The sequence below is a fragment of the Saccopteryx leptura genome, chromosome 1, assembly GCF_036850995.1.
Source record: "Saccopteryx leptura isolate mSacLep1 chromosome 1, mSacLep1_pri_phased_curated, whole genome shotgun sequence".
Lineage (NCBI taxonomy): Eukaryota > Metazoa > Chordata > Mammalia > Chiroptera > Emballonuridae > Saccopteryx > Saccopteryx leptura.
Window position 1 is genome coordinate 306603357 of NC_089503.1, and position 25144 is coordinate 306628500.

Here is a 25144-nt window from a genome sequence, read left to right on the forward strand (position 1 = left end):
GTGTGTGTGTGTGTGTGTGTATACATCTATACATGCAATAAAATGTTAAAATGTGGTATATATACAATGGAATATTATTCAGCCTCAAAAAAGAAGAAAATCCTGTCATATGCTACAGCACATATAAACTTTGAGGGTATTACGTTAAGTGAAACAAGCCAGTCACAGAAGGACAGATGCTGAATGATCCATCTTACTTATGTGAGGGCCTCAAACACACATTCAGAAACATACATACAGAAAGTAGAACGGTAGAGCGGTGGTTGCCAGGGACCGGGAGAGGGAAATGGAAGAGTCGTTGTCGAATGGGTACAGACTTTCAGTTGTGCCAGGTGAAAAAGTTCTGGAGATCTGGTGCACAACAACGTGAATCTACTTTCAAATGATTAAGAGGATAAATTTCATGTTACATGGTTTCATTTTACCACAATTAAAAAACAAGGATTTACCTTGTGGATCTGCGCTTTTCAGCTATGTGGCCTCGATAAACCTAGACCTTCCCATTCATAAAATCAGGATGATTAAAATAATCCCATGAGCTAACATACGTAACGTGCCACGTCTAACGACTAATACACAATATATGAGGGCAGACATGACCAGTACCGTCACCCTCAGGAGCCCGCCCCGCTGCCACGGTATTCGTGCTGCGATCAAGCTGGGCTTGCCAGGCTTTCGTATCTCTGTACCATGCCTTCGGTTTAGGATGCCCTGGTGCAGCACCCAACCTATCAAACCCCTCCCCATCTTTGAAGATATAATACCACCTATTGGAACCTCAGTTTCCTCATCTACTAAAAAAAAAAAAGTAATAAATATATCAAGTTCCAGGGTTGCCGGACAGAATGAGATGATTCATGTCGAGGGCTTAGAGCCAGGCATTCCATAAGCTGTAGGTAAGTATCAGCCGTCCTTATTATCAATTATTATTATAAAGGAGCTTATAGTATGATAAGGCTCCCTATTCAAGGTATTAAGCCCTAAATACTCTCCAGTCAGGCCTCAGTTGCTTCCTGCTGCCCTCGCTCCCACATCCCTTCAGGCAAGGACCTGGACAGCCTCTCCCCACTGTTGAAAGGAGGGCTCTTCGACTTGCCCAGTTCCCTCTACTGTCCAATGCTGGTACTGCCTTTCCCCTCCTCACTGACAAGAGAGCACAAGACTCAGGAATGAGGGCGTGAGCCACCAGAATCATTCATCACCTGGGCGTGACAACACCGAAAGAAAATTAGGACAGAACTTTGGTTCTTCCAGAGGCGATTGAACAGCGCCTGCACTGGGTGCACGCCCCGGGGCCCCACTTCTGAAGGGCCCTGCAAAACCCCAGCTGATACTTTTTTCTAATGACAAGGGGCCCAATATTTTCTTCTGCACCTGGGGCCTCAACTTACCTTAATCTGCCTCTGGGTTCTTCTCTACTTCGGTTTCATCATCTTTCAAATGAGATGGCTATCTCTTTGTGTTTGTTGCTGGTACATTTTCAAAAATTAACTTTGTAAGAGAAGGGAATATATGAGGTAGATTGAGGCAGGCCTGTTCAGGAGGCACAGATGGGGGGCTGCCAGAGATAGGGTCCCTCTTGCTATGGCCATAGTGTGGCAGCCAGCCTCCAAGACTGTCTTCACAGATCACTGCCAGCCGGTGTTCATGGCCTTTCGTAAACTCTCCTACACTCTCGGGGCTGATGTGTAACGCCGGTAGAACGTGGCAGCAGAAAGGGTATATAACGTCCAAGGATAGGTCATAAAGAAGATTGTGTTTGCTGCCGTGTTCTGCTGAATCACTTACTCGGGGCGCTCTGTGAGAGTGTTGTGAGAACACTCGAGCGGTCCAGTGGAGAACAGGTGGGAGTCCAGCGGAACTGACTCCCCGGCCACCCCAGCGCGCCACCTTGGATGGAGACGCAACCTCCCGCCCCAACCAAACCTACAGATGACCACCGCCCCAGCAGGCGTCTTAGCTGCTACCTCACGTGTGATCTAGAGCCACAACCCTAACGAAATGCTCTCAGGGTCCTCGTTTTCAGAAGCTGTATGAGATAATAAATGCTTGTTGTTCTAAGCCGTTCCATGTTGGGGATACCATGCTCTGAAGCTATAAATAACTATTGTATTAGACTCAAGGAAGGCACCTAAGATACAGAAGGAGCCAGGATGCCCTGAAAATCATGTGTAAGAAATATCACTAGGCTCCTTCCATCTACAACACAACCTAATTTCAGGGCCTGGCCTGATATTTAGGGAAAGTATTTTAGTGGATGTTCATCCTTGCAGGAGCCCCAAAGCCGACACAGGAAGCTAATGAAATGTGAGTCCAAATGCTGTGACAATATCTTCCAGGAGGAATGTGGTACATGGGAAGATTGCAGGTAACCCCCACTACTGCTGGGATATTATGTAAAATCCTTGGAGATGGCCTGACCAGGCGGTGGCACAGTGGATAGAGAGTCAGACTGGGACACGGAGGACCTAGGTTCAAGACCCCAAGGTCGCCAAGCTTGAGTGCGGGCTCATCTGGCTTGAACAAAGCTCACCAGCTTGGACCCAACCAAGGTCACTGGCTTGAGCAAGGGGTTACTCGGTCTGCTGTAGCCCCACGGTCAAGGCACATATGAGAAAGCAATCAATGAACAACTAAGGTGTCACAACAAAAAACTGATGATTGATGCTTCTCATCTCTCTACATTCTTGTCTGTCTGTCCCTGTCTGTCCCTCTCTCTGACTCTCTCTGTCTCTGTAAAAAAATAAAATAAATAAATATAAAAAAATAAATCCTGGGAGATGAAGCTAAAACAAGGAAATAGATCAAACAGCTCAAAATAGCATGGTTTAGTCAGGGGCTCAGAAAATGCAGGTGAGAGGTGACAAGTTCTATAAACATAACGCCTGATGCAAACCTGCAAACCCCTGCTGAGCTAACAAATGCAGCCACAATGTGCAAAGTGATTTAAAACAGCCCAGCTTCTTTTAAAAGAATAGACACATTCTTATGGAGACCTACTGAGAAAAGAGAACCCTTAGGGGCTGCTGGGGTCCCCAGTGTGAAAGATGACTCGACCCACATATCCTAACTGGTTACCCAGAAGCCTTCTGAGGTGAGACACCTGCCAGCCAGGCACCCAGTAAGAACTGGGGCTCTGAAGCCAATGCAAGTGTGGGTCCCCAGAGCGGTAATTCATAGAGTATTTAACACAGAGGTTCAGAGCACAGCTTCTGGAAGCCAACTGTTTAGATTTAACGCAAGCTCCACTTCTTCCTGGCTGTGTGACTTTGAAATAATTATTTCACCTTTAGTTGTTTTCTAATTTGCAAAAGGAAGAAAGTATGTCTTGTGAACTTCATGAGATATTTTATATAAGGTAGTGTCTGGTACACTTTAAAGGCATTGCTACTAAGTAATAAAGTTCAAAGCATAGAGTAGAAGGAAAAGAGACACTTCCTTAAAGGTGGTCTGACATCAGAGATCCACCTCACTTTCTGTAACATTATCAATCAACGCAGTGTTAAAGTATGTCCACAAATTCTTTGACATTCCTCCCACTGAGAGATGGGGTGTGTGTTTCTACCCCCTTGAAACTGGGCGGGCTTTTGTGAATGTTTCAACTAATGGGGCTACACTATCAGTAGAGGGGACACTATGTGACTTCTGAGGCCAGGTCAGAAAGTGCTTCCATTCTACCTTGCTCACGAGTATTTGTACTTAAAGCAGCTGACTGCCCTGGAGCCACCATGTTGTGAGGAAGCCCAAACTAGCCATGTAGAGACCACATGGAGAGGCCCCAAGACTACAACAGGAAAAAGCGATGCCAGGCCAGCCTCCACTGTCTCAGGCCCGCACGGTTCCAGCTCCAGCCACAAACTTAGAACAAACCAGAACCACTAAGCTAAGCGCTTCCCAAACCCCTGACCCATACAAACTATGAGAGGCAATAAAACGACTGGTGTTTGAAGCCACTATGTTTTAGGTGATTTGTTACAAGACAGCAACAGGAAACGGGAATAGCTGTCATAAGTATATGTGACACTCATACAGAGTTAACTTCCCACCTGCTATCTCATTTCACCCTCACAACTGCACTGGGAAAAACACAATCTCATTTTACAGTGATAAAACAGGCTCCGCGGGAATACCTGGATCGCCCAAGGTCACACGGCTAGTGAGTGGCAAAGACTCCTGGTGAAGAACTCTGACTCCGGGTCCAGTGATTTTCCTGCGGTACCATAGCTCAGCCCCAAAGTAGACCAGAAATGCAAGAAAAATGTATGTATCTGTACACACACACAGGCACAAGTGGAGATCAAAGAGAAGCATTCTGCTCAAGGCACACAGAAACCAGCCCCTCTCTGGAGCAGGCCTGCTCTGACAACAGGAAGGCATGGATAACATGGGCAGCTGGTTGAAAACCACATCATTAGGAACTGATAAGAGAGCACAAGGACCAGCGAGGGCCCATTGCTTTTTTCACCCGATATCTCAGCTGACAGCCTGGGCATCATTACAGAAGAGTTTTCAGAAATACTTGTCATACCCCAGAGAAGTCTCAGTGCAACAAGAGATGAGGGTGACGTCCTTGGTTATGGGGCCCTGCATCTGACAGCATGTCAAGACTAGCTTCAACACTTGTAACCACCACATGTCAGATGAAGGGAGGCTTCTATTTTGACTCCATTGACTGACATTTCTTGTTAGCTTTCTATGGCTTTTTAACTAAAATGTATGCGATACCAAGCCATGGAGACAGAGGAAGCATATGCTAATGAGTATGAAGCCAGCATCTCAAGGTGAAGCACACCTAGAGTAGATCGCTTTGAAATAAAATGCCAGGAGATCAAGACTTTCAAACTCATCTACAAAACATCTGAACAGGAGCAGGGGCTCATCACAGAACAGTCTACCAAAAATAACTTTATAAGGGTCTAAGAAGTAACATTATCAATTAACACAAAGAAAAACAAAAACAAATATAATCTAATTCTCAGATGCAAGTCAAAAGACTGAAAAATAAGTTATAGCAACAATCAGCAACCTCAAGGTCTGAATTCCCATATTCCTGCATTATCTTTCAAGGAGCACAGGGAATAAAGAGAACCCCATTATGTATTTATGTTGTGCCTTCAAGCAGTGGTTTCCAACAGTCTCCACTATCTAAGATCACCTGAATAGATTGTTTTTTGATAGTTATACTCTTGGGACCTACTCTCAGAGATTCTCAATTAGTAGGTCCAGGGTAGGTACCATGAATATGAACTTTTGATATGTAATTCTAATGCACGATCAAGTTTGGGGGTCACGAGCTGTCAAAGAACATTCACTGTAATCATAATAACTGTTCTCTCTAGAAGCAGAACTCCAACGTGTTAATAGAGAATATGACTTCTTTGAATAAAATCTATTCTTTTCCAGGCTCCCTCGCAGCTATATGGGAGCTAAAGGCAGTCCTGCAACAAAGTGCTACAAATGGGTTCTAAAAGGAACTGACTGTGAAGTTTGTAAGACTTGTTCTTAAAGGAAGTTTCGATGCCTCATTTTAATGCTGCTTCCTTCCTGCCAGCTGGAATGTGGACAACATAACATGACTGAAGCTCTGATGAACTTTGTGGATCATGAGACGACCTTGAGAATGTAGTCAAGCAAGCTAAATGAAAGATAGAGGGAGCCTGACTGCCCAACATTGACAGCCCTATACCAAAAGCATCCAGACTTCTTAAACATAAAAAGAAATAAGATGCAAAATCATTATTTTTTGGATTTTTAAAATATTGGGTTGGGGAATAAGTTCGTAGCGTTTTTACCGAAGACTTTTATTTAAACAAAAAACAATAATTATATCAATAAGTTAATCAATTATATATTCGCCGTTGCTGTTTACAACCTCTTCCCACCTCTCGACCAATTTGTTGATGCCGTTCCACCAAAAATCGCCTGGTCTGGTGTCAAAGAAGTTGTTGAGCCAGTTTTTAAGGACCTCTTTGTTATCGAAGGTAACGCCCTTATATGGTTTGACAGGGAGCGGAAAAGATGGTAATCGGTCGGTGCAAGGTCCGGAGAATACGGCGGATGCTGAAGGACCTCCCATTCGAGCTCTTGGAGTGCGGCTTTGACGACTTGTGCAACATGGGGCTTGGCGTTGTCGTGAAGGAGTATAGTTTGACCATGTTGATCAGGTCTTCTCAGTCGAATAGCCTCATTCACGCGGTGTAGCTGGGCAATGTAGAGCTCCTTGTTGACCGTGGCATTCTTTTCGAGCATTTCCCAGTTCTTCATCGAATTCAGAAGGCCTTCCGCTGCGGGACGTGTCATCGACGTCAAAGTTGCCATTTTTGAACTTTGAAACCATTTCCGTGCTGTAGACTCGCCTATGACACTTTCTCCATACACGTCGCAAATGTCCCGGGCTGCTTCGGCAGCTTTTTGACCTCGATGAAAAGCAAAGAAGAGCAGGTGTCGAAAATGTTGATTTTTGCCTCCTGGGTATTCCATTTCTAAGCCTCAAAACTAATAAAAAATTAAATAACTCAAAAATACAATTAACATAGTTTTGTAGAGCAGAAAGAGCTTTATCGAATGAATACTTACCCTTTGCCAAACAGCAAACAAATCATTGTAAAATAAAAGAAAATATAAAAACGCTACGAACTTATTCCCCAACCCAATAAATCCATAATGAAATCTAATGTTAACACAACTATCTAGGAGTCTGCCTAGAGCTCTAATAACCACTGTCACCACCCAAATGATATGAGGCAGGAACTTGATTTTCATCTGTGATTTACAAACAAGGAAACGAAACTGAGTATAGAAAAGTGATATAACTTACTTAATGCTATTAAGCTAGGACTGAGCCAGGAGTCACTCACATGTCTCTAATCTTCAAAAGCCAATGGTCTTTTTCCTACACTATTTTGGGGGATACTGAGGGAAGAAGTCCTCTTCATTTTCTTTTTTTTTTTTTTTTGGACATTACAGAGACAGTGTCAGAGAGAGGGACAGACAGAAACAGACAGGAAGGGAGAGAGATGAGAAGCATCAATTCTTCATTGCAGCACCTTAGTTGTTCATTGATTGCTTTCTTTTTTTTAATTTATTTTTATTTATTTTTATTTTTTTGTATTTTTCTGAAGCTAGAAACGGGGAGAGACAGACAGACTCCCGCATGCGCCCCACTGGGATCCACCCGGCACGCCCACCAGGGGGCGATGCTCTGCCCACCAGGGGGTGATGCTCTGCCCCTCAGGGGCATTGCTCTGCCGCAACCAGAGCCACTCTAGCGCCTGGGGCAGAGGCCAAGGAGCCATCCCCAGCGCCCTGGCCGTCTTTGCTCCAATGGAGCCTTGGCTGTGGGAGGGGAAGAGAGAGACAGAGAGGAAGAAGAGGGGGAGGGGTGGGGAAGCAGATGGGCACTTCTCCTGTGTGCCCTGGCCGGGAATCGAACCCAGGACTTCCGCACGCCAGGCCGATGCTCTACCACTGAGCCAACCGGCCAGGGCTCATTGATTGCTTTCTTATATGTGCCTTGACTGGGGGGCTATAGCAGACAGAGTGATCCCTTGCTCAAGCCAGCGACCTTGGGCTCAAGCCAGCGACCTTGGGCTTCAAGCCAGTGACCATAGGGTCATGTCTATGATCCCATGCTCAAGCCAACGACCCTGCACTCAAGCTAGTGAGTCTGTGCTCAAGCTGGCGACCTTGGGGTTTCAAACCTGGGTCCTCTACGTCCCAGTCCAATGCTCTATCCACTGCGCCAATGCCGGGTCAGGTCAGAAAGAAGTCCTCTTTAAAGTAAAATGTTTACCTCTCAGTAACATGCCCAGGGGAGGTAAGCTGCTGTCTAGACAGAAAGAGAAATTCCTCATTTTCCTGAGTGACATTTACCCCCTTTTTCCCTTTTCCTTTTCTATTTTTAATTTTCTTGTCATTTTTTTGAGTAGGATTGGGTCATATTAATGTAAATACACTAAGGAGACAAGCTCTCCATTTAGGCCTTCCCACCTAGTCAGCAGAACTCCATCACCCACTCCAACCTGATGCCGTGACCATCGCCTGAGAGCAGAGAGCCTAAGAAATCAAACAGGCCTTCCCCCAGGCAGGAACAGAAGTTCCCCAAATTAGGGCCCTCCCCAAACTAGCCTCGGCCGAGGGAATTGTGAACATTGCCAAGTACCCATATTCAAAGATGTAAAATAGAGATGTTAAGTAATATGGGCCACTGTCCACAGTTGTGGAAGATTAAGGAGATTGGGCCTGGCGTGTAGGCAGGACTGAACAAACATGTATTATCACCATTGACATTTGCATTTCTCTATTTGTTTATTATCTCTTTCTCCACTTCCCACCTAAGAATACAAGAACCAGAAAAATGGAAATTTGTGTCTTTTTCATTCATTGCTATTTCCCAGCACAGAGTACAATGTGAGATATCTAACAGAGGCTCAGTAAGTATTGAATGAATGAATGAATAAATGAAAGATAATAGATAATAAGCCCTGTATCCCCTTGTGACACTGTATGGTATCACCAATATTAGAAATAATTTCATTCACATAGACAGCAGATTATAGTTTGCAAAGTGTTTTCTCTTCAGAAAATCTGAAGTCTAACATTCTGAGAACGTGGCCAGGAAATGAAATAAACAAACAGCACATATCTATGTCTATCTAAAAATAATTTTAAAATGCCCCATAATTGAAACTTACATACCAGGCTACTATTTGTGCCTTTATATGGACATCCCATTTAATTCTCACAATTGTTCCATAAAGCAGGTATTATTTTCTCAATTTATTGATAAGACATCTGAAGTTCAGAGAGGTCAGGAAACTTGCTCAAGTGCTCAAGCATAAACCACCAGAGCTGGGATATGAGCTCAGGCTTGTGTGTGTGTCAAAAAGTCTTCCTCTGAACAGAGATGCTCTAATTCCTTTCCATGGGAACTAGAAGAAGCAGGAAATGAGTATGAGGGAAAGAGTGTGTGTATTTAGGAGACACATAAGCATGGCTACATGAATGAGGGGAGTGAGGGGTGGTAGGAAAAGGGGGTGGGTAAGTTTTCCAAATGTCCAAAGAGTTACTAAGAGATAAAGCATACTCTAAAAGGGGGGACATTATATCAAGCTATAAAAGTTCAAACCTTGAATAAGCAACCGGTCTCTGGTTCTGAATTGCAGAAGCTGTTCATAAGGTAAGAATGAAACCCAAGGAAGCTGCCCAACAGAGCCACAACCCCAGGGGCACAACTCACACTGCAGTCTAAGCCATAGGGGTCCCCAGGATGACAACTAGGTGTATAAACCCTGAACAGAACCACAAAGAAATGAGAAGCGGGTTCCATCAGCTTGTACCATTTACTACTATCTCTGTAGTGTAGGCTTTCTTATTCCCAATTTACAGGTGGCAAAACTGAGGCTCAGAGGCTAAAAATTTGTCAGGCCAAACAGCAAAGTTAGTGACCATGTTGGATTCACACCCAGGCCTGTCCAGGCACCTGGAGGTGCTTCTAGGGCAGTATTTGCAAAGGGTGGGGACAGGTGGGCCTTCGATGGCTCCAGGTGCTCTTTACCTCACACTTCTCCACCACCGGCTGCTGCCCACACTCGGAGCTGTTGCCTGCCACGATGCCAGCACGAAGGTTCTCGCTGTCGCCAGTACCCTCCTCCATGGAGTAGGTTTTGGAGCGGTTGCCACGGCGATGGGCTGGGGCCCCACCCTGGGCCAGGCTGAGCTGCCTGCGGAGGGCACGGTTCTCCTCCTCCACCTCACGCACCCGCACCTCCAGGCTCTCCCGCTCCCGCTGGCCAGAAGCTGAGTACCGGGGGCTGTGCGGCTGGGACTCCAGCGGAGACAGAGACACGGGCTTCCCATCTGCGGGTACAAAAAGACCAGGAAGGAGTTAACCCGGAATGAAACACACCCCAGCCCCTCTATGTACCCCAGACAGCCAGTACTGCATAGCGAAGTTCCTTTCACAGTCCCATTTACAAGGGAAAACAGATGGAAAGTGGGTTACAAATAAATGCATCCAGGCTGAACTGGGAAGAAAGTTGAGAACAGAATGACTTATTACGGTGATAAAAACTAACATGCTATTTCGAGAAGGAAATCATAATACAATTTTTCCTAATTAAATGCACTGTCTTCTTTTCCCTACTTGGCGTGTTACTAGATAGACATCTTGTTATCAATAAAGCATTATGAATGTGAAGGAGGAGAAAGAGGTGGGGAAGAAGGAGAAAGGGAAGGGGAAGGGAGGTGAGGACTAGGATCACGTGGAAGTGGGCATAAAAAAGAAGAGGGGAAAAAAAGAAGAAATATTAATGATGATTATATTTATTTAGTTCTTCCTATGTGAACTCCTATTAATCCTTCAAACCCCTGTTGCAGAAGCATCACTTCCCAGGGGAAGCCTTCAAATTGTAAGCAAAATATCCTTCAGCATATCCCAAAAGTATTTTTTGCATAAGCACCCCCAAAACAAAACAACAATAAAATAAAACCATGTATCTGTCATACTGTATTTGGGAAATTATTTATCAAATGTTTTCCATGAAGACTAGGAGTTCAATCAGGACAAAAACTGAGTCTTTTTTATCTTTGTTGTTATCATTATCATCATATTCAATCAATTCCAAAAGGGTGGCTGTGCTTGTCCATGCCAAGAGTAAAATAATGAAGGCCAACAAGGAAGAAGAAAGTAGGACTGTAATCAATCTCAAAGTTTTCCCAGAAAAGCAGTCTCCATTATTGAGTGCCAGCACCGCCCCATTTAACAATCATACACAGAGAAGAGAAGTAGGCCTTTCAAAGTCACACCACCGAGTGCAGTGATGTCAGATGCGTACCAAGGTCTTTCTTATGCCCAGGCCCATTCACATTCCACCTAGATGCAGTTTCATAGTGGGCTATACAGAAAGCCACAGAGTTTTCAAAAATTATTCATGTACAACCTCTTCTCCCAAGGATACTTAGCATGCCACCAGGTGTACAGGAGGCTCAAGCATGCTTTACCCTTCAGGAACCCCAACAACACAAGACACACTGAAAGGTGTCACCCCTCTGCTCCCATGCCCCAGAAATCCCAGGAACCGCCTGCACTGTGACTGCCTCAGAGACAACCAAACAAAAATCACATCCAGCCAACTACCCTCTCTCAGCCGCTTGCCCCAAAAACACTCCTTTTTTCATACTCGGAGTTTTTCTACTTCCTGCCCAGATCCCACTAATCTTCCAAACTGTCCCAGAGAATGTGTGCGACTCACAAAACTTGAGGATCAAAGAGTGTGGTGACTGACCCCCCACAGGTTTCACCTGCGCTGGGAGCTGCAGTGCTGCTGTCTGGGGCTTTCTGATGTACAGCCTGGTCTTCACACACAGGACTCCTCTTTCCCCTCTGAGCCTCCTCCGGGTTAAATGCCTGAGCTCCTGGTCCTTTCCCATCAATGCAGAGAACATGACTTGCTGAATTTCACGGTCCTGGACCACAAATCAAAGGCGAGGTGAGTGCTGTGTGAGGACGTGAAATCACAGGTTGATGAGGGTTGTGTTGTCATCCAGCCAGCCGATTACAAGCTCTGACCCAGGCTTTTGAAACCGGTCTCCCTGTTTGGTCAAATCAAATTAGCTTCACCGAGAATGAAAAAGAATAGGCAGCGAATGGCAATTGTGTCTTCTCAAAGGACAGCAACCCTTCGAGCAGGGGGCGGGGAAGACGAGCACCTAGCTCCGTGGAGCACCTGTCGCATGTCTGTGCTGCGTGTCTTAGGTTAGCACAGCACAAGCAGGTGCAGTGGTGCCCCTGTTACAGAAGAGGAAACTGAGACTCTACGAGCTTATGCCACGTTCCCACTGTGGTACAGGGTGATCTGAATCAAGGTGAAAAGGCACAGTTGTTCTGGGGCACGGGGTCTTTTGGAACATTTGAGCAGGAATCCCAGAAACTCTGGGAGCCCACAAAGTTGACAACAAATAGGAACTCAAAGCGTGTTCTCTGAAGGGGTTACTTAAACGCTGAGCTTCAGTATTCCTTTCTGTGAAATGGGAGCAGAAATGCTAACCTTACAAGGCTGAGAGAAGGCTTAAATAAGATACCAAAATACGAGGCACCAAGCACTGTGCCCATCACCGGGAGTTGCTCAGTGTGAAGTTCTTCTTCCAAGTCCTTCCTAGTGAGGGTGAGTGACATCACAGGTTAAGGTGAGTTGGTAATGTCTAAGGTTGTAAATTTTCTGAGTGGTATATGGGAGCAAGCAGCCAACAAACCATGGCTGAGTTGGACATGCGACATCTCTGAACGCTCTTGCCTTCAGCCTTAAGTAGGTCAAAGTTCATCCAGGATCATGTGGAATCAGGCAGGTTTCCCATGGAGGTCTCATTACCCCTCCCACACTCCTCTCCAGAAAGCTCTACACTTTACATGTTTCTGAGAAACTAAATTTTAACTCTTTGATTATGTGCTTATAAATGTATTCCCTAAGCAACTACAATTCCAGGGATACTGGAGGGGAGATACAATAAGCATCCTAACTGGCTTTACCCAAACTTTGTTCTCAAAGACGTCCTGCACTTCAAAGCTCTGTAGATGCGTCACTAATGAAGACACACAGAATGGTAAATGCCAGGCCTCAAAGAGGGGAGGTCTCATTGGGAAAGGCAGCACTCATGCTGTGCCCAGTGCCTGGCACATACACCATGCTTCATAAATGGCAAATTATACTTTCTGATTTGTGTGTTTGTTTTACATGATCTCAAGCTGACCCTTTTCTCATCGCAGCCAGTTTCTGATTTGGAAAGGGAAAGTGGTGGAGGTGTGCTCCAGGCCCCTCTCGGCTGGCACTGTGTAGACGGACCCTGCGTCTCCACCCCAGCTGACACAACGCTGCATGGCCCGGAGTTCACACAAGCGGGGTCTGTTGCTCTACCAAGTGCATGACTCCTTCTGCGTTTATCTAGCTTGACTCTTGCTTTTGTTCCTGGACGCCTCGTCTCTTTGGCTCGGGACCTCTTTGTTACGGCTTCTCTGAACCCTCGGAGGGTGGGGAGGCAGGCAGGAGGGTTAGGGCAGAGAGAGGCCGGCCCCTTAGATATGTTCTGTACTTCTCTGGGAAGTCTCAAGGGCTGTGGTCTCTCCCAGAACACTCCCCTGCTTTGTGCACAAACCATCACTATAAAGCCCATCACGTGGGATTTGGGGCCTATGGAAACAGCTGAGCAGTATCTCTCAATCAGTGGTGAAGAAAGTGCGCCCCTTCCAATTTATCCTGGATAAAAATTTGGTCCTCATATACAATGCCTAGTACCTAGCTTGCCCCGTGTGCAATATATCACTTGAATTCAACAAATTTGTCTATACTCTGTTCATCAAGACAGGTCATCTGATTGCATGCTTGATGTATGTCCAATTGCTCTTAGAAGTTTCTAAACATATACTTAAAATTTCAATCCCCTCATCTTGTTGCAGACCAGTAACAGTTTGGGAGCTGTGATCGTTCTTCTTCTGTGTTGCCTTGACTGAGCTGTGGGGTGTCCAGATAAGTGGTCAAATATTATTCTGAGTGTTTCTGGAGGAGATTAACATTTGAATCCGTAGACTGAATAAAGTAGACTGTCCTCCCTAATGTGGGTGGGCCTCATCCAATCAGTTGAAGGTCTGAATAGAACAAAAAAGTCTGACCCTACCCTATGGAAGAGAAAATTACTCCTGCCTCACAGCTTTCAAACTGGGACATTATTTTTTGTTTGTTTGTTTTTCCTGCCTTTGGACTTGAACTGAAACCCTGGTTCTTCCTGGGTCTGGAGCTTGCTGGCCTTCAGACTAGAACTACACTGAAGGCTTCCCTGGGTTTCCAGTGGCCAACTCACCCTGCAGACCTTGGGACACTAGACCATCTCCATAACCAAGTGAACCAATTATTTATAATAAATTGTTCTATGTGCACACAGACACACTCACACACCCTACTGGTCTGGAGAACTCTGCCTAACACAGGGACAAACAACAGTTTATAGGTCACACGTAGAGTGCCACGGCCCAGTATCTGGGCTCTCTTTATCCCCGGGCCCTGGCGCACTCATTAAAGCATTTGAATAGGGAATAAAGGGAAAGACTGGAACATTTTTAAGAAAATGGCCTGAAGAAATAGATCTAGCAAACCTTACACTAAAATGACCTCATCGTATTAATGCTGTGAAAAGAGGGACAGATAACCAAGTGAGACAAACCAAACAAGTCGAGTCGGAGGAGTCTGAGATGTGAAGCAAGTAAAAGCTGAGTCTAAATGATGGTTTGGCCACTCACTTACTAATAAAGGCACTTAGGCAAAGCACTTAACCTCTCTGTGAGTCAGTGTCCCCGCATGCAAACTGGGGGACACTGGCGAGTATGCCTGCATGCATCAGGCTGAATCATACCTCCCCCCCTGGCCCGCGCCAGCCCACACAGCACAGATTAAAACAAGAGCAAATGGAGTCCCTCATTTTTGAGCCCCTTTTGTCCTTGCTTCTCCTTTACCTGTCCTCCAAGTGTCTATTTTTTCTACATATACACAGTCTGTTTGTACACACGGTGCACCTCTGTCACATAATGCCTACCTGCGTTGATCAGCAGTTCAGCCCATACTGGGATTAAAATGCCCAACAAGGCATTATTCAAAACCATAGTACACATCTTCCTCCTCCCTCCAAAACTTCCCCACAAACATAAACTTATCATCAGGCCTGACTCTGAATCTGCTCAAGATGAATACTCTGAATTAACAATCAAAACATCTAAGATGCAGAACAAAAAAGGTAAATTGAAAATCAACCTCCTTGCAGTATGGTTAGTGACCGAGAGGAGGGACGTGCCACCCAGAATGTCCTAAGTGGCGGTCTGAGTCAATCTCCTGTGCACTGCATGTCTGGATCTGAGTGCTGGTGGTTAGCGCTGTGCGATGTCCACCCTTCATGAAGAGAGAGGCAGGGCCAGGACCTGAGAGGACCTCCCAGCCCCCCGGCCACCCATGTAGGGAGCTCATACCAGCCTCTGCCAGTGGCAACAGAACCTAGATGTACACGGGTCATTCTAGTTAAGGACACCAAGATCCTGGACACCAAGCCCAGACTTCACCTGCACCACTCTATCCGTGATAGAGACACTGCATTCCCTAACCTTCATATGGCAAAATCCCCTCATGTACAAGCTGCCACCAGAGCCTGCCAATTCCTCCTTCCTGATGTTTGAAGAACTTGCTTCTCTCATCCTATTTCAAATGCGCCATCCCAGACCAAGCCTGTTAATCTTCTCCTAAAACAGGGGTCATCAAACTTTTTCTACACCCAGAGAGTAAATACGTTCTGCTCTGCAGGCCATGCAGTCTCTGATGCTAGTGCTGGACTCTGCCATTGTGGCACAAAAGCAGCCACAAAAAATCATGACACATGGGCATGGTTCTGTCCCAGTAACACTTCATGTATAAAAACAAGTGCCAGGCTGGCCTCGGCCTGCAGGCCTTGGCTAGTTCTAGACCCTGTCCTAGAACATCGGTCTTCTTGCTTAGTCTCCCTCCCTCGAGTCGTACCCTGCTCCGCCAGCCTCAGTCACAGGTGCCAGGGCTAGTATCTAAGTCAGGGGTCCCCAAACTTTTTACACAGGGGGCCAGTTCACTGTCCCTCAGACCATTGGAGGGCCGGACTATAAAAAAAACTATGAACAAATCCCTATGCACACTGCACATATCTTATTTTAAAGTAAAAAAACAAAACAGGAACAAATACAATATTTAAAATAAAGAACAAGTAAATTTAAATCAACAAACTGACCAGTATTTCAATGGGAACTATGCTCCTCTCACTGACCACCAATGAAAGAGGTGCCCCTTCCGGAAGTGCAGCAGGGGCCAGATAAATGGCCTCAGGAGGCCGCATGCAGCCCGCGGGCCGTAGTTTGGGGACCCCTGATCTAAGTGATGATCCTATTGCCCCCACATTCTGCACTTTGACAATGTACACAAGCAACTCCATCTATCAAGGTCATTTACCAAATTCAACAAACACTTGGTCAGTGTCTACCGAGTTCCTGGTGGCTTTGTATCACCTCATTTTAGTTTACACAACACTTCAATGAAGTAAGTTTTCTCCCTCTCCCTACCTGCCAAATAAGAGAGAAAGAAAAAGAGAAACATGATTTAACGTGTTCAGTGCCATCCCAGCAACACATGGCAGAGGAAGAGTCTTGACCCCAGGTTCACTGGCTCTAGAACCACTGTTCTTATTGCCTCTAACCTGAATGTCTCCTATTCGTCCCACTCCAAACAAGTCGAATCTGATTTGCTGTTATTGCTACAGCTTCATCTCTGGCCCTTTACGCCAGTGGCTCTCAGACCTTGGCTACCATTAGATATCCTTGGAAACATTTTATCAGCATTTGTAGAAGTATCCACTCTTAGGAGAGTCTCATGTGTAGTCAAGGTAGAGAAACGCTGGCTCCGGCATTTCCCCCAATCCTCCGGCTGAGACATCTAAACCCCCTTTGCAAGCACATCTGGTGGCTCCTTCAGGCAAATTTAAGGAACTGGCTTAAATGCAAAGGAGGTCTCATCATTGTCACACTGAATTCCAGTTCCAGTATGGCTCAGATCCTGGGCTCTGCTTCCTATCCCAGGAACAGACAGATCCCCATGAGTAACCCAGGACCTACTTGATTTCCCAGAACCTATGCTGCCCTGTATTCTCGCTCCTACGTGCTGGGGGCTGTTTTGATCCTGTTAATCCCTCTCCTCCTGGGATGAGAACTCTGTTCAAATCAGGGCCCACGACTTCAGCTGCCAGACCCTTTCAGCTTCCAATAGGGCACTTTGCTCCAACGATTTCTCCAATTCCTCCCCTTCCACGTTAAGCTGTGTTCATCAAGTAAGCATTTTGTAATATATTTTTAAACACATAGCCCTCCTTTTATTTCACGTAAAAGCTTTCTCCTTTGATGCTCTTTGAAATTGCAAAATAATCACTGTAGCCAAAATTATTTCAGAAAATTTAGAAAACTTTGTTTGATCTTCAAACTCTCATGTTAAAAAAAAAATTGTTTTTTAAACTTTGAGCACTGGATGTCCACGTGACAAGCTGTGTCCCTACTTCTGAGCAGTTGACAAGTCAGAGTAAGCCACAGTCCCCTGCGGAGCCATTTTCCTATGGTCCAGAATTGCGGAGCAGGAGTTGCGGGGTGGGGGGTGGCGGGACACAGTGGTGATGGCGCACAATGGCTGCGCACTCGTTATGGGATAAACAGAGAATGCTGCATCCCCAAACTCCCCGGGAGTGATTTTCTGGAAGTTCTCTTTGGCATTCGAAACAAACTCGAGTTCCAGCAAAGACCTTGGAGGAGATCTTCTGGCAAAGATGGAACAACAGTAAGAAAAAGAGTTCCCCACAAGCTTCGCAAAAGAATCTGCAACCACAGGCCTGGGAAACAAGCCGAGGTTTGTTCCCTGTAACAGGCTAAATGCGACTGGACGTTTCTCCGTGAAATTATTTTCCAGAACCTCGTCGTAAAGAGCTTCATTAAGTCAAGAAAATGAAGACATTTTTAGCATCAATTTGCCATCATCTCTGTGGCTGGGCTTTGGCTATAAGTGCTGAAATGTACCCTAATGAGCAATGATATCAGTGTTTTGCCCCTTGAAACTTGAAATTCAATGATGTCAGAGCTTCCAATGATTTTTTTTTTTTTTTTTTTGCTAAATATCTTAAGTTCTGAAAGTTGGAGACAGTTGGTTTTTGAACTACTGTCCTCACAATACAGTAACTAAACTAAGTCTTCCTGCTTCTAAATCTGGCCAACCTTATTTCTGTTCGTATCCAGGGAGCCTAGCATGGGCAGAAGGCTCTGGTCAGTAGCATTCAAATCATCACCGACCAAGGCAGAAGATAACATATATGGTGCTCCATTTTTTTTTCCTTATTTTATATTCTTCTGAAGTTGGAAACGGGGAGGCAGTCAGACAGACTCCCGCATGCGCCCGACCGGGATCCACCCGGCATGCCCACCAGGAGGTGATGCTCCGCCCATCTGGGGCGCCGCTCTGCTGCAACCAGAGCCATTCCAGCGCCCAAGGCAGAGGCCCCAGAGCCATCCTCAGCACCCGGGCCAACTTTGCTCCAATGGAGCCCCAGCTGTGGGAGGGGAAGAGAGAGACAGAGAGGAAGGAGAGGGGGAGGGGTGGAGAGGCAGATGGGCGCTTCTCCTGTGTGCTCTGGCCGGGAATCAAACCCGGGACCCCTGCATGCCAGGCTGATGCTCTACCACTGAGCCAACCGGCCAGGGCCTATGGTGCTCCATTTTTTATATAATTGACCAACTTGACAGTGAGCCAAGTTCTTCCCTGAGATTACCAGACAGTTTAGTAGACTACTACTGGTTTGAAACAAGAACAATCCAATGTCTCCCAGAAACCTTGAGTAGATAGATATTCCCTCCAAATCTGGAGAATCAACCAATATGTGAGAATACAATACATCCACATTCCAACCATTAGCTCAATAAAGTCAACCACTTTTGGTATAGCCACCCATCTCTCGTGTTGGTCTCACTGGCTGAGCTTGTGAAAGTAGTGTTTCCCCGTTCATGGTATCTCATGCCATATTTCATACACATGTAACAGTTGGGCATAATACTCTTCATTGGTAGAGTCATCAAAACTAAAAACAAAACAAGAACAATAATTTGTATCCTTTGGAAAGCATGAACTGAGCATGCTCATCCAGGTCATCAACTTAGCCCTTGACTATGCAGAATCAGACCCAGAAATATTCCAGCATTTCTTCTCAAGTCTCTTTGGCGGCACTCAAGATCATAAGTATGTTTCCACTGATCTATTTTTTTTTTAATGTTAGCAATGTGTGTAATTTTTATATGAAATATTCAGAGCCCTTCTAAAATCTCACTAGTATGTTCCAAGAGTGGTAAATCATATTTACACATTCTAGCAGGAATCATATTTTACAGTAAAAATTTTTAATAAGGTCTTACTTTTTTTCTTTATTCAAATCAAGAGAGTCACATGGGACAATCCTGTCACGAGATTTTAAGGTCTATTTCACATGTGTCGCACAGAGGATGTTGAAAACTATACGATTCTAAATAGGTAAATTCATACTTGCCATAAACCACACACTGTCATTCTGGGTGACCATGTTTATTTACCAAAAAAGGGTTCTGGTGATTTTTTTTATTTAATGGGGAGTATTGACAAAAATCCAGTTCAGATCACAGAGGAATGAAAGATTTCAATGGCTCCCAGCAGCTGTTTTGGGACTCCAGACGAAGCCGCATACCCAGAGCCACCCATTCCCGCTCCGTTACCCTCCCCAGGTGCATCCAGACCACGTTATCTCAGGGTGGAATACGAGAATGAAACTCAGATCTATGGGAGAGAGTAAGGGACTCACAAAAAGGATCCAAAGGAATGCATGCCTTACATCATGAGAGTGCCTTTAACTCGAACAGATACAAATTATGATGCTTTGTTCTCCTGGAGGGGCAGAGGGGGCATCCCACCAGCAACCTCAAATTCTGATATTCTTCTCTGCCCTGGGACTGTAAGAGGAAAGCTGAATGCAAGACATGACTAGACATCTAGAGAGTGTTCTTCAGCCTGTGAGTCAGTGACAGTGAGTGGGCAGCCCATTCCTGGTCATGGCACCTGAAATTATACACGTGCCCAACCTGAGCAAAGGGCTCCCCTGGGCTGCACAGACAGTGAGGATGAACAGAGAGAAACAAGAACCCCTGCCCCTGTCATGAGAACGGACTTGATGTGCATCCTACTTTCTGGGCCCTCTGACAAACCTCTCCTGCAGTTAGCTGGCTCTGAGATCAAGCCACCACCCCTCACCCACACCTCTCCACAGGAGCACCCGACTCCGGCCTGTGGTGTTCATGACACAGTTCAACCCGATGAGTTACCAAAAGGAAGGAGCTGGAAAGGAGACTGGTAGAAAAAGTCAGCCATCAAAGGCAAACCGGGCTGTTGACTTGTCTTGGTTGAAGTGAGCAAAGGCTGAGGAGCCAACCAGATGCATGCGCAGCTGCTGTCAAGGCCAGTCTGCCCATTTCAGAGAGAAGAGGAAGGGAGTATTTTTGTCAGGGTGGCTGATCCCTTCCACAGCAGCCCTTTCCTGCGAACTGCCAAGTCACCTAAATCAATGTGATCATCCTCGGCTCAATTGCAAATTAAAAACAAGAGAAAACACGCAGCAGCTTGCCCGAGCAATCCCTCGCCTATAAACGATGGCCCTCCTTTTCTCTCCTGGTCCCTCTTCACAGGCTCCAACCCCCTTTATTGGTTTGACTGACAGTTATACTCCAATTCCCATCAGTATCTACATTGAAACAAGGGCAGGGGGTAAAAAGGAGAAAATAAAAACCCTTATCAATCCTTTCTTTACCCTTTCCCGACAAATCCAAACTATCCCTTTGGGGGAGATCAGAAATGAAGAATGAAGTTTTATGGGGACAGATTTGGGAGGAAGAAGGGAGGGGAGAGAAGATTTAATCAGGAGCTTGGCTTGATGGAAACGACGCTTTATCAGGATGGGCACTTAGCAAAGATAAGCCACTACCAACAGCAAGGTAGATATTTGGGGGGAAATACCGTGCTAATACCTATTAAGCAAAACCTACTGTTTCCACTTTGGATAAATGGTTATTTTCTTCTACCTCTTCCTCCTGGGAAGATGGTATTTTATTTTTTTTAATATGGGGCTTCCAACAATAATCATGGAAGCAAGAAGAATAAAATTAAGGCCCTTTAACAGTTTGATTCCACTGAAGCAAAGTCAGGGTTTTTCTGGGTGAGCTGAGATTTGGCATGGGCTAGGTGCAGGAGCACAGACAGACACAAAGGACACAAGAGATGCCTGGATGGGGGGCCCCGAGTACAAGGTCCCAATTCCTGCCCCCGTGCAGGACAGAGGCCCACTGAGGTTGTTGTGAGGGGGCTAGCCTCAGAGGCCGTGTCAGGATGGGCAGGATGAAGCCGCTCTGTCAAGAGGAAACCCTGGTTGTTCCAGTCTTGTGGACTTCCTGGACTTTCTGTTGAAAGCTCCTGCCCTTCACGACTCCGCCTCCTGGTCCTGAAGAGTACCCCGGAGAACCAGTGATCTTCCCCGACCAGGATCTCCAAAGCCCCCACATGTGATGAGCCCTCTGTGAAGTTCCCAGCTGGCAAGACTGTCAATAGAATAAGCAATAAGTATCCGTATATGTCCTTTGTAGGCACTGTCACCTGGGGAATTACCACTGACTCTGTGATAGCTCCCTGCAAAATCCCCTCTAAGAAGCTTCCTCTATTCCGCTCACCCTGAGCTGCCCACTCCATTCCTTTCCCTGTCACAGGATTCCCTGCAACCTCCTACAGCATGGATGTAAGGAAGTGACTCACTACATTCCTCCTAGCTGTTTATGCATCCTGCTTCATTCATACCATGCCTATCTGCTCCCTCAACTCCTGTTCAGGGCAGACACTATACTGTGGAGGCAGGGGCCATCCTGAATCACTCTTGCTTCCCAAGAGTTTCACACAATGTCAATCAGGAAGGGACATTCTGATGTGCCTACCCCACTGTGGAAAGAGATGATGACTCAGCAGTTACTTGCTGTCCCCACATCCAAAGGAGAGCCCTTGGTTCCTGCCTCCAAAACATTCTGCTCCCTCTTTCAGCAAATGGGGTCTCTATTGTTCCCATAGCACAGGCTGAAAACACTGGGCTCATTCCTGAATTTCTTCTCTCATGTTCACATATACTGCATTAGCAATATATTTGAACGCTGGCTCTACCTACCTTCCAAGTACATCCCAAATACCAATTCCTTCCACCCTGCTCCCGCTCCCGCTCCAGCTCCAGCTCCAGCTCCAGCCCCAGCCCCAGCCCCAGCCCAAGCTCCAGCCCCAGCCCTAGCTCCAGCCCCAGCCCCAGCCCCAGCCCCAGCTCCAGCCCCAGCCCTAGCTCCAGCCCCAGCCCCAGCTCCAGCCCCAGCCCCAGCTCTAGCTCCAGCCCCAGCTCCAGCCCCAGCCCCAGCCCTAGCTCCAGCCCCAGCCCCAGCTCCAGCCCCAGCCCCAGCTCCAGCCCCAGCTCCAGCCCCAGCCCCAGCCCCAGCTCCAGCCCCAGCCCCAGCCCCAGCCCCAGCTCCAGCCCCAGCTCCAGCCCCAGCTCTAGTTCCAGCTCTAGCCCCAGCTCCAGCCCCAGCCCCAGCCCCAGCCCTAGCTTCATTCATACCATGCCTATCTGCTCCCTCAACTCCTGTTCAGGGCAGACACTATACTGTGGAGGCAGGGGCCATCCTGAATCACTCTTGCTTCCCAAGAGTTTCACACAATGTCAATCAGGAAGGGACATTCTGATGTGCCTACCCCACTGTGGAAAGAGATGATGACTCAGCAGTTACTTGCTGTCCCCACATCCAAAGGAGAGCCCTTGGTTCCTGCCTCCAAAACATTCTGCTCCCTCTTTCAGCAAATGGGGTCTCTATTGTTCCCATAGCACAGGCTGAAAACACTGGGCTCATTCCTGAATTTCTTCTCTCATGTTCACATATACTGCATTAGCAATATATTTGAACGCTGGCTCTACCTACCTTCCAAGTACATCCCAAATACCAATTCCTTCCACCCTGCTCCCGCTCCCGCTCCAGCTCCAGCTCCAGCTCCAGCTCCAGCCCCAGCCCCAGCCCCAGCCCCAGCTCCAGCCCCAGCCCTAGCTCCAGCCCCAGCCCCAGCCCCAGCCCCAGCTCCAGCCCCAGCCCTAGCTCCAGCCCCAGCCCCAGCTCCAGCCCCAGCCCCAGCTCTAGCTCCAGCCCCAGCCCCAGCTCCAGCCCCAGCCCCAGCTCCAGCCCCAGCTCCAGCCCCAGCCCCAGCCCCAGCTCCAGCCCCAGCCCCAGCCCCAGCCCCAGCCCTAGCTCCAGCCCCAGCCCCAGCCCCAGCTCCAGCCCCAGCCCTAGCTCCAGCTCCAGCCCCAGCTCCAGCCCCAGCCCCAGCCCTAGCTCCAGCCCCAGCCCCAGCTCCAGCCCCAGCTCCAGCCCCAGCCCCAGCCCCAGCTCCAGCCCCAGCCCCAGCCCCAGCCCCAGCTCCAGCCCCAGCCCCAGCTCTAGCTCCAGCCCCAGCCCCAGCCCCAGCCCCAGCCCCAGCCCCAGCTCCAGCTCTAGCTCTAGCTCCAGCCCCAGCTCCAGCTCCAGCCCCAGCCCCAGCCCCAGCCCTAGCTCCAGCTCCAGCCCCAGCCCCAGCCCCAGCTCCAGCCCCAGCTCCAGCTCCAGCCCCAGCCCCAGCTCCAGCCCCAGCCCCAGCCCCAGCTCTAGTTCCAGCCCCAGCCCTAGCTCCAGCCCCAGCCCCAGCCCCAGCCCCAGCCCTAGCTCCAGCCCCAGCCCCAGCTCCAGCCCCAGCCCCAGCCCCAGCCCCAGCTCCAGCCCCAGCCCCAGCTCCAGCCCCAGCCCCAGCCCCTGCTCTAGTTCCAGCCCCAGCCCTAGCTCCAGCCCCAGCCCCAGCTCCAGCCCCAGCCCCAGCCCCAGCCCTAGCTCCAGCCCCAGCCCCAGCTCCAGCCCCAGCTCTAGCTCCAGCCCCAGCTCCAGCCCCAGCCCCAGCCCTAGCTCCAGCCCCAGCCCCAGCTCCAGCCCCAGCCCCAGCCCCAGCCCTAGCTCCAGCCCCAGCCCCAGCTCCAGCCCCAGCCCCAGCCCCAGCTCTAGTTCCAGCCCCAGCCCCAGCCCCAGCTCCAGCCCCAGCCCCAGCCCCAGCTCTAGTTCCAGCCCCAGCCCTAGCTCCAGCCCCAGCCCCAGCTCCAGCCCCAGCCCCAGCTCCAGCCCCAGCCCTAGCTCCAGCCCCAGCCCCAGCCCCAGCCCCAGCTCCAGCCCCAGCCCCAGCCCCAGCCCCAGCCCCAGCTCTAGCTCCAGCCCCAGCCCCAGCCCCAGCCCTAGCTCCAGCCCCAGCCCCAGCCCTAGCTCCAGCCCCAGCCCCAGCCCCAGCCCCAGCCCCAGCTCCAGCCCCAGCCCCAGCTCTAGCTCCAGCCCCAGCCCCAGCCCCAGCCCCAGCCCTAGCTCCAGCCCCAGCCCCAGCTCCAGCCCCAGCCCCAGCTCCAGCTCTAGCTCCAGCCCCAGCTCTAGCTCCAGCCCCAGCCCCAGCCCCAGCCCTAGCTCCAGCCCCAGCCCCAGCTCCAGCCCCAGCCCCAGCCCCAGCTCCAGCCCCAGCTCCAGCTCCAGCCCCAGCCCCAGCTCCAGCCCCAGCCCCAGCCCCAGCTCTAGTTCCAGCCCCAGCCCTAGCTCCAGCCCCAGCCCCAGCTCCAGCCCCAGCCCCAGCCCCAGCTCCAGCCCCAGCTCCAGCTCCAGCCCCAGCCCCAGCTCCAGCCCCAGCCCCAGCCCCAGCTCTAGTTCCAGCCCCAGCCCTAGCTCCAGCCCCAGCCCCAGCTCCAGCCCCAGCCCCACCCCCAGCCCTAGCTCCAGCCCCAGCCCCAGCTCCAGCCCCAGCCCCAGCCCCAGCTCTAGCTCCAGCCCCAGCTCTAGCTCCAGCCCCAGCCCCAGCCCTAGCTCCAGCCCCAGCCCCAGCCCCAGCTCCAGCCCCAGCCCCAGCCCCAGCCCCAGCTCCAGCTCTAGCTCCAGCCCCAGCTCTAGCTCCAGCCCCAGCTCCAGCCCCAGCCCCAGCCCTAGCTCCAGCCCCAGCCCCAGCTCCAGCCCCAGCCCCAGCCCCAGCCCTAGCTCCAGCCCCAGCCCCAGCTCCAGCCCCAGCCCCAGCCCCAGCTCTAGTTCCAGCCCCAGCCCCAGCCCCAGCTCCAGCCCCAGCTCCAGCCCCAGCCCCAGCTCTAGCTCCAGCCCCAGCTCCAGCCCCAGCTCCAGCCCCAGCCCCAGCTCCAGCTCCAGCCCCAGCCCCAGCCCCAGCTCCAGCCCCAGCTCCAGCCCCAGCCCCAGCTCCAGCCCCAGCCCCAGCCCCAGCTCCAGCTCCAGCCCCAGCCCCAGCCCCAGCCCCAGCTCCAGCCCCAGCCCCAGCCCCAGCTCCAGCCCCAGCCCCAGCCCCAGCTCCAGCCCCAGCTCCAGCCCCAGCCCCAGCCCCCACCACTGCTCACCTGGGCTCACAGAGTTCCCACCTACCCAGATATCCTCCTTCAGACAGTCTCCATCCACTCAGCAGCCAGATGACAT

General features: G+C 49.2%; 1 protein-coding gene across 10 annotated transcripts in view; it reads right to left on the reverse strand.

Moving 5' to 3' along the window:
• Positions 1 to 25144, reverse strand: part of LARGE1 (LARGE xylosyl- and glucuronyltransferase 1) — a 556826-nt gene that overhangs the window by 301227 nt on the left and 230455 nt on the right. For all 10 annotated transcript variants that reach the window (XM_066358245.1, XM_066358239.1, XM_066358243.1 and 7 more), the window contains one exon: positions 9557 to 9858. In XM_066358245.1, coding sequence (XP_066214342.1) covers positions 9557 to 9858 — 302 coding nt within the window. The remainder of the gene's footprint in view (positions 1 to 9556; positions 9859 to 25144) is intronic.